This window comes from Oratosquilla oratoria, chromosome 18, assembly GCF_046742065.1.
Source record: "Oratosquilla oratoria isolate Oo_2021 chromosome 18, ASM4674206v1, whole genome shotgun sequence".
Taxonomy (NCBI): domain Eukaryota; kingdom Metazoa; phylum Arthropoda; class Malacostraca; order Stomatopoda; family Squillidae; genus Oratosquilla; species Oratosquilla oratoria.
The window spans coordinates 49750795-49759587 of record NC_134794.1 but is presented as its reverse complement, the minus strand read 5'-3'; the positions used below and the strand labels follow the sequence as shown (position 1 = coordinate 49759587).

Genomic DNA, 8793 nt, shown 5'->3' with positions numbered 1-8793 from the left:
ACAATATACATACTTATGTCTGCATTGTGTACGTACGTATTCCATCCCGGATTCCTAGGTTCGATTTCCCCGCCCGTAACACTCAAGGTCCAAACGTTACGTCACGTTGAATGTGTAAACGTCACATGCCTGAGCTTATAAGCAGCGGAACCGCCGTGTGGCAACACATTCAGTGGATGAACCACATAGCTCAGACGTTGTTTAAGTGTAAGGTCTTGTGCCTACAGTGCTAAAGTGAACACAGGTTAGTCGCTTTGATTTTAGGACAATTGGTCATTGAATATTTAGTCACTGAGTAACTGGTCTTTGGACAATTTGTCCTTGAGTAATTGGTCTTTGGACAATTTTCCCTTGAGTAATTAGGCTTTGGGCAAATTGTCCTCGGGTAATTGGTCTTTGGACAATTCGTCTCCGGGCAACTGGTCATTGGACAACTCGTCCTAGATCAGTTGGTCCCCGAACAGAAGACCCTTGGTCTGTACAGTATCATTTTATATTTGCAGGCAGTCGATTTCATCACACGAATATTCTGTTCAGTGTCTAGCGGTGTAAGCAATATTTACAATCTTCCCGTCCTCTTCCCATTGTCAAGAGCCAATAAGAATTATATTCTGGGTGTCGTCAGTCGATTTTATTCTGCTGAATACAATGCCCGGGAATCCAAAGGATAACTCATTTCACAAAAGATGTGCGGCAGGCATGCCGTAAGTGGTTGACGAGGTTAGGCTGACGAAAATAAGGAATTGGTAAAAGAAAAAAAAAATACATACATATACTGAGGATGATACGTTCTAAACAAAGACCGCTTAACACGAAATAGAGTTCATAGTTATGGACTTGTTGTTTGTTATGAACATAAATAGCCAGTAAATGTTTAAACAATCAAGTAGATACAATGATTAATTGCATTTAAAGCCAGCTTGCGAGTTAATCTAAGTAGGAGTTAAGGGGTCGTCCCACTGGGCTTCCGTGGGCCTCACCAGCGCCGACAGCTGAGAGTTCGTTTGAGTAAAAACGACTTCGGTTACAATATTTTATTCTTGAAATCTCCAAATATCAAATTATCTTTCCGTCATATAGCAACGCTGAATGATGGACTATGATATTGTAAACCTATACAAATGTTAGACATACTGTTGAAATACTGTGAACGAAGTCGTATTATAAACCACGATGATTTGCCATAATTCGATCACATTTTCCTTACTGTAGTTTAATTATTTAATTTTGCATAAGTCACCAAGATTCGTTTTATCTACTACTGAGTAAGATCTTAGTGGTTTAGTGAAGAACACGAGAGACAACTCGTTTATGGGGGAAATGACCAGGGTTAAGTAGTAGTTTGGATTCTAATATATATCCTATAACGCCTTGTTCACACAAGCGGTTTGAGCCGCGCGGAAGCCGCGGCGGTATCGCACAGTCAAGGAAAATGAGTGGTTATGTCAACGCAACCGCTGCGGTTGAAACCGCTAGTGTGAACAGGGCCACACTTCGGGGCCTAGGTAGAAACACCGCACATATAATGTAAACACAGAGAGCGATGGCGAAACTTTACGTTAGTGGTTCTCAACTTTCTTTTTTGCTGCGACCCAAAATCCTGTCCAGATCGACCATGGCGACCTTTACCTACATAAACACTCAGGCAAGATCACAAGTAGATGTTCGCATTTCCCCCTCAGTTAAATCATCTCTCTCAATGTTCTGCTTAACCCCACATAATAATGACTTAGGAATTCTACAATCAGGATTAATATTTTGATCATATTATGAATATTGGGAAAATAACAATTTCCACAAATCCTTGATGACCCAACAAGAGTGAAGAAACCACTGTGTTAGAGATTAAGAACATTTTTCTGTGCTGACCTCACCTCCCAGCCACTCCTGTCAATTGCATACGTGTTTAAACACATCTCTCATTCCGTTTTGTTCTTTCGTGTTCTTAAATCTAACAATAATAGTGATAATGATATTAATAAAAATAAACTAACAATGTTGATGAAAATACATAGGGGTTAGACGAAATTTATATTGCATTTTCATAATAATAATAATAATAATAATAAATTGTGTAGTATATTGACGTCGAGAATAGACAACCTAAATATTCATTTTGTTCCTACGGCTGCCTAAGTACGCTTTTTTCGGAAGTGGAAAGGTCAGTCTAATGTAAATTCGCGAATATTCTGGAATGTTCTTTCCCGCGTCATACGACATCCGGTAGAGTAGGAATGTGTTGGTTTGTTGGACCGCATTTCCCTTCGCAGTTTGTCTGTTAGTGACACCACATAATCTGGCTGTTTCATATTTATCTATTTCTGACCTCCCTTCACCTCTGGCCTTAAGTCGTGGGTGTTTTTTACCTAGTGTAACCTTATCTTCCTGTTGTGTTCCCACTTATCAACCCATTTGCAAGGCGACATGTAACACCCTAGGCACATGTCCTTATGCCCTGCTGTTGGGATGAAACGGGGAAATAGCACGTATTCCCAATGTCTTGGGTTTTCTTGTCTTCCCTAATAGGAAGAATAACGTATATGCTCTGCTGTCGGGGAGAATGGCAAAAATGACGGGTTTTCCTAATGTCTGTGCTTTTCCTATGTCATTCATAAAATGACGGTATGTAACACCCTAGAAACCTACATTTATGCCCTGCTGTTGGGATGCAATGTGAAAACGTCATTTATTTCCTAATGCCTTTGTATTATAAACAGTAACTCGTTATTATTTCCTAATGTCTTTCCTAGGAATAGTAATCAACACTACCTTATCCTCTTCCCCTCCCCCACTCCCTGTTGGACGTGCAAGGTCGACCATAACGTTGCGTCATGCTGTACGTTTATTCAGCGCCAGCAGAGTATATAGTCCGTCCTCTGCGTCGTTAGCTCACTCCAAACATAGATCTCAAAGCAGAACTAAGTTCTCATATCGTGCATTTTTTCAGTGCCCAAGTGACATATCATAAACAAACAACTCAGGTTAGTGAGCTTACACGTGTGTATACTAAAAGAAAGTCTACAGAAATAAGCTAGTGTATTTTGTATTTTCTGTCGAATTTGTCGTAATTACGTAGGCAAAGGTTCTGACTTAAGTGCTATAAGTGACTTGTCCTAAATAAGCGAGTGTATTGTATAATTGTGGTCAGTTAAGTGCCTCCTGTCGTATACACATCACCATGGAAACCGTTACAAACAACGGAGAGTAAATATTTATCGACCGATTTTGTAAACTATGTTATTTATCTTAATTATCAGTGAAGTTTCTTCTTTGAAACGGAAGTAATATTTACTATTTCGTAGGCTACATATGTGTTCAATTCGTGTTAGTAATCGATTGCCATAATCAAGTAAAGGATGATAGATAGTGTGGTCGTTTGTGCGCATTCCACTATGCCAAACGTACGATGTCCCAGTAAATTCATTTACTTGTTTTGTTGTTAAACATCAGTTTAACAATAAGTTTTATTCCTATTTTTATACATTACTAATGATTCATATTTTAATTGCTGACAAACTTTCCCAGTAGTGTTTCATTTCATTAAGTAGGAAAAATTCTCTTTAATGAGATTGCACCATGCGTGTGTACCAGCACGTCCTCGCCCGATCACGGGGAAGACCGGTCGTATTCTGTTGACTCAATTTTATGAAATCTTATCTCGGATCCAAGAAGGACTTGCACCATCTGACGTCATCGTTGGTTGTAGTGTACTCCAACATGACCAATCAAGTCTATGCAAGCATGTCGTCATAACGACGCATCGATGACGTCGGACAAAATATGACGTCACTGGTATATTTGAACTGCGATTCAGATTCTGCCCTTGTGAACGTTGCACGGCGCGGCGGTTGGGGAGAGTTGATATTGCGACGTTGGAAGTCAGTGCATGTATTCCGGAAGCATCTCTGGGTGAGAAATAGTGGTGATGCATTATGTATGAATAGAAAATACAATTCATCTGTTGATTGTGACCCGATGTCAATCTCGCTTTAGTCGCCAAGCGATTTAATCAAATTTCAGATTCTGAACTTTGATTGACATGACGCCATAAAAAGCGCAGGTTCTGGCTAATGAATAAAATCGCATGACGACCGTCAAAATACATACCGAAGAGGTCATTGTGTTGTGTGTCATCTGCTTGTAGGTTACGTCCCGCTGCGATGATTTCCGTTGACCGTTGCCAATTCGTGGAAATGACTTCCGTTGCAATTTTTTCTTCTTCGAATCTACCACACTTCAAAATGCCCGTGTGTCGTTTATTAAGAAGCTAAATGACGACTGAGCAAAATTTAGACAGATACGAATGATTATCACATTTGTTGGAATGTTCTAGCATGTTTAAGGTGAAGTCTGTTTAGTATTTCGAATTCACATATCGTTTATTGTCGTTTTCTCAATGCCTGCTTTGCCACTGATTTACAACGTGGGGTCCATGGACCATCAGCCCCCCCCCCTCCCCCAAGGGTTTCACATAAGGAACGAAATAAAGAGAAAAAATGGATGCAAAGCTAGATAACATCAAGGCAATATGTGATGGGAGACAGCTTAAGCCCTCCTCTGCGAAGGGTGGAGTCGGCAAAGAGCATACGTCAGGAGGAGCTGAATAGCTGCGGCTGGATGTGTTTGTACTATGGGTGTGTTGGAAAGGGTAAGATATGACAGGGTGTTTTGGGAGTATGATATGTACTGTATTATTGTCTTTGATATTGATATTTATTGTCTTTGATATTCATATTTATTGTCTTTGATAATAATATTTATTGTCTTTGATGATAATATTTATTGTCTTTGATAATAATATTTATTGTCTTTGATAATAATATTTATTGTCTTTGATAATAATATTTATTGTCTTTGATAATAATATTTATTGTCTTTGATAATAATATTTGTTGTCTTTGATAATAATATTTGTTGTCTTTGATAATAATATTTGTTGTCTTTGATAATAATATTTGTTGTCTTTGATAATAATATTTGTTGTCTTTGATATTAATATTTGTTGTCTTTGATATTAATATTTGTTGTCTTTGATATTAATATTTGTTGTCTTTGATATTAATATTTGTTGTCTTTGATAATAATATTTGCTGTCTTTGATATTAATATTTTCGCGATTATTGTTAAAAAAATAAATTTTGATAAATTCGTTTGGCGTACATTTCACGTGAGTGGAAATTATCCAAACGTTTATCACGTGTCAAAACGTTTCGTACACGTTCTTCCCGTGATCCATAGGCAAAAGGGTTATTTGCGCGACTAATCAAATATTATTTTCTTTTATTAATAGAAAACCGCGTTTTCCACCTTTGGTCACACGTCCAGCCATTAAAAGAAATATCTTCTTTGTCTTGTTATAGTTTAATTACTTCAACTTAACTTTGAACTTTTCTTTACTCTTGGTTCGAGACTATTGAACTTTATAGTTGACGAAAACTCAGTTTGTCAAAAGTTTTAACATTTTTCCTATGCTTCAGGGGTCTGAGCAGGGTTATAATAATAATGATGCATCAGTATACCATTAGGTATTGCGATTTAGGGAATAAGAGGTTATTGTCTACTATCAGTTTCTTATACTAAAAGACCTGTTCCTTGTTTCCAGATAATTGTGCTTCTTAACTAGGAGTTGAATATAACTGAACAGAATCTTCTGGATAAGATGAGTCCCCATCGTACGATCGCTCCTGTGACTCTCTCTCTGGTCAGGATCCCTGGGAACGGAAGTGACCTCAGCAGGCCGCCATTACTTCTCAACCTGGCCCGAACTGTGCAAGACAACGGGGGTCTTCTGGGCCACGACCTCGTTGTTCTTGCAGAGGGTCATGCCTCCGTCAGGGAGAACTTCGTCCCACTAAGACCTTTTGGTGGGTCACCGCAGGGTCCCGGTGTGCGAGGAACTTTGAGGGTGATAGAGCGCGTGACCGAGGAGACTCGCAAAACTCCCAAAAGGACTTCGGAGGTTAGCGAAGAGTCCGGACCCACGAAGAAGCGTTCGTATCGACCTGAAGAAGCTGCTCCTCTCCCGCAAGAGCACCAGGGTTCCCATGTCTCCTTGGTCAGTGACTCGCCCTCGGCAGACCCTCCACGCTCTGAGAAAGAACCGAACCAAGAACCTCCGTCAGGGAACAGAAGTCACCCCAGGTTCATTCTGAAGCCGAAAACGGCTGTCTACCAACTGACGAAATCCATAGAAGAAATTAGGAAGAAACAGGAGGAGGACAAAATGGAGAAACACAAATTGCAAGAGGAGGTGGAGCTGCTCAACAAGAAGCTGGCCGTCTTCAGGGGGATATTCCAGGACACTGCCAAACTGAAGGCGGTCATCAACAGGCTGAACATCAAAATCTGAAGAAGTTGTGAAAAAAGTGATCTCCGTCCTTGTGAGTTTGTTCACAAGGATAGAAACTCTGGTGAACTCCAGCCCAGCTTTGATCTTCAACACGCAAAGTCATTCCTTTCCCAAAATATAATCGTCTGGTACTATCTGTGACAGACCATTATGACCTCAGTGATTCAGAATATGATATGAAAAAAAGTATTTAAATTTCTGTCTGATGCCGGGCAGTTCCATTCAGACTGGCGTGTTTGCTTCATTTCATAAATTCAGAAAAAAAATTCTATTGCCTAATTATTTAAAAATTCAAGGTTATTTGTGCTTAAACTTTGTGTAGAAAATAAACAATTGACAATGGAGATGCCATTGTTTTTGGTATCCGATAATAATTATCTAGATGTCTTCCTATGACATTGGTGTCAACAATTTACCTCAGTATTATTTAGTGTACGGACAGTTTGTCTACGCTATTGTAGTGGAAAATGTTTATGTATAAGCAAGTATGCTTACCGAGATCAATTGTCATTTTGCCCTTTTTTAAGGTATTATGTCCGTTACGTATGGTGTTCAGTTTGCTTACCGGACACCAAGAACAACGGACATTTCGCCCTTTCAAAAGAGATATATCTTTGTTTCTCGTCATCAGCAGAGGCTCACTGTCCGGGCACTTAGTATTTATTGTGAATGGGTCTCTATCAACGTGGGCTTCCCTTTGGTATTATGCTTCTTCTTAAATATGAAACTGGCAGTTGCCGACAAGTCTCTAAAGAAACCCCATGTGAGAATGGAGCCTTTTTTTCGCAAAACGAGGCTCGATCCACGCATGGCGTTTCTTCTCTTTTACCATAAACTCGTGTGGCGTCAGCCAGAACAAGGACTTGTAAAGGGCGTCGGCCTGTGTCCAAGCGGGTGATTGAGGCAGCTACGCTTCCCAGGTGAAGTCCACTTGTCACCCATTTAGTTCCTGTGATGATTTCTATTAATATTAGAAAATAGATATATTAAATTACAAATGCTGTTACAATGCCCAGAAACCCGTTTCACTTGACACCTTTTACCTTTTGTTCTGGCTGGTTCCAGACAACTTTATTCAGGTGTAAGAGCGATGGGATTTGAAAATGGGAACCTCACTTGTTTGAGACTCAATTTTGACAAATCAGCTGAATGGAGCCGTTGGGTATCGGCATAATTGAAAACAAGTTTCACATAAAAATGCAAATTAGCTTTGATGGATTGAATTTAACCAAATAGGTCATTGGTAGTTTTCTTTTATAAGAGTGAATTGAGTCTACAAGCATTTGATTTAATGTATACTATGACATACAAAATTTATTTTGGTTTAAAAGATAAAGAATGTACCTAAATTTTTATATTCTACATTATTAAAATTAATATATATGTATGTGTATTTTAGTAACCTCTGCTAAAAGAATAAAATCAACTGCCATTAGCCGAAACAAAACCATGTCTTGAGTGGCAGCAAGCTGGGTGCGTCTACACTAGGGTAAAATACTATAAAATAAAACGTAACGTTTTGACACGGAATGCACATAGAATTGCTTAATATCATCAAACCGGGCGAGAGTTGACAAAAGTCCCGAATAATTTATTTCAAATTCTTGGAACTGCTCGAGAACTTCACTCTCTCAGTTTGATTCACCTCGGCCTTGAATCACGCGTTGGACTTGTGATCGGCAGCAATTACCCTCCCGAATGAGAGCTCAGGGACCTTATATGGCCCGGTCGCAGTGTTGACAATTTTCAGCCCTGGGCGGGACTCTAAATCTGACAACTTCGTCGAGACGGTGTGTGAGGGCGCGCGCGTGTGGTCACATTGACCAAAAATATCTCTTATATTTTTTTCTTTCATTCATTGTTCCTTCTTGGTTCAGTCCAAACAATGATTTCTTTGTATTAAGCAATGAATGCTCTGAGTGCCATTCTGTATGAGCAACTGTGTGTGTGTGTGTATGTACACAGGTATAATGGGGCCACTACCTTGGTCCTGATTATATTTCACTTTCAAAAGAATAATGCAAATTTTCATTGAGATCATTTAAGTTCGAATCACGCACTCCTCTCCGATTTCTAGCAGATTCAATTGCCCCAACAGTCGCTAGCATTTAGCCAGAATTTAGTTCAATGTACTGTTTCGCTAAATTGTAAATGGGTTGAGTTGCATTTCGCCAAATTACAAACCTGTTAAGTTGATTTGTTATCAAATTGTAAATTCGTATATTTGCATTCCACAAAATTGTAAATATGGCAAGTTGTATTTCACCAAATTGTAGGTGTCGAATTGCTTTTCGCCAAATTATTTTGTCAAATTACATTTTGCCAAAGTATAAATTCATCTAATTGCATTTCGCCAAATTACAAAAAAACCTATCTTGCCTAACCTACCGCGGTCATCCTAAAATGTGTCCAATGGCGTCCCTTTGGACGGAATAACTATGTCT

At 39.2% G+C, this 8793-nt stretch overlaps 1 protein-coding gene across 4 annotated transcripts; it reads left to right on the top strand.

The window, feature by feature from the left end:
• Positions 1–219: 219 nt before the first annotated feature.
• Positions 220–7734, top strand: LOC143035215 (uncharacterized). Of its 4 annotated transcripts, none has more exons than XM_076201951.1 (2): positions 220–244; positions 5603–7734. In XM_076201951.1, exon 2 carries the CDS (start codon positions 5660–5662, stop codon positions 6347–6349), a length of 690 nt encoding a protein of 229 aa, XP_076058066.1. In that variant the 5' UTR covers positions 220–244; positions 5603–5659; the 3' UTR covers positions 6350–7734. The 4 variants fall into 4 exon arrangements, with proteins under 4 accessions (XP_076058066.1, XP_076058062.1, XP_076058064.1 ...); XM_076201947.1 differs by lacking the exon at positions 220–244 and adding an exon at positions 2833–2981; XM_076201949.1 differs by lacking the exon at positions 220–244 and adding an exon at positions 3061–3909.
• The last annotated feature ends 1059 nt before the right edge of the window (positions 7735–8793 follow it).

What these genes read in the sequence shown, in the direction of transcription:
- LOC143035215 (XM_076201951.1), top strand. Translation starts at nt 5,660, where the DNA reads ATGAGTCCCCATCGTACGATCGCTCCTGTGACTCTCTCTCTGGTCAGG.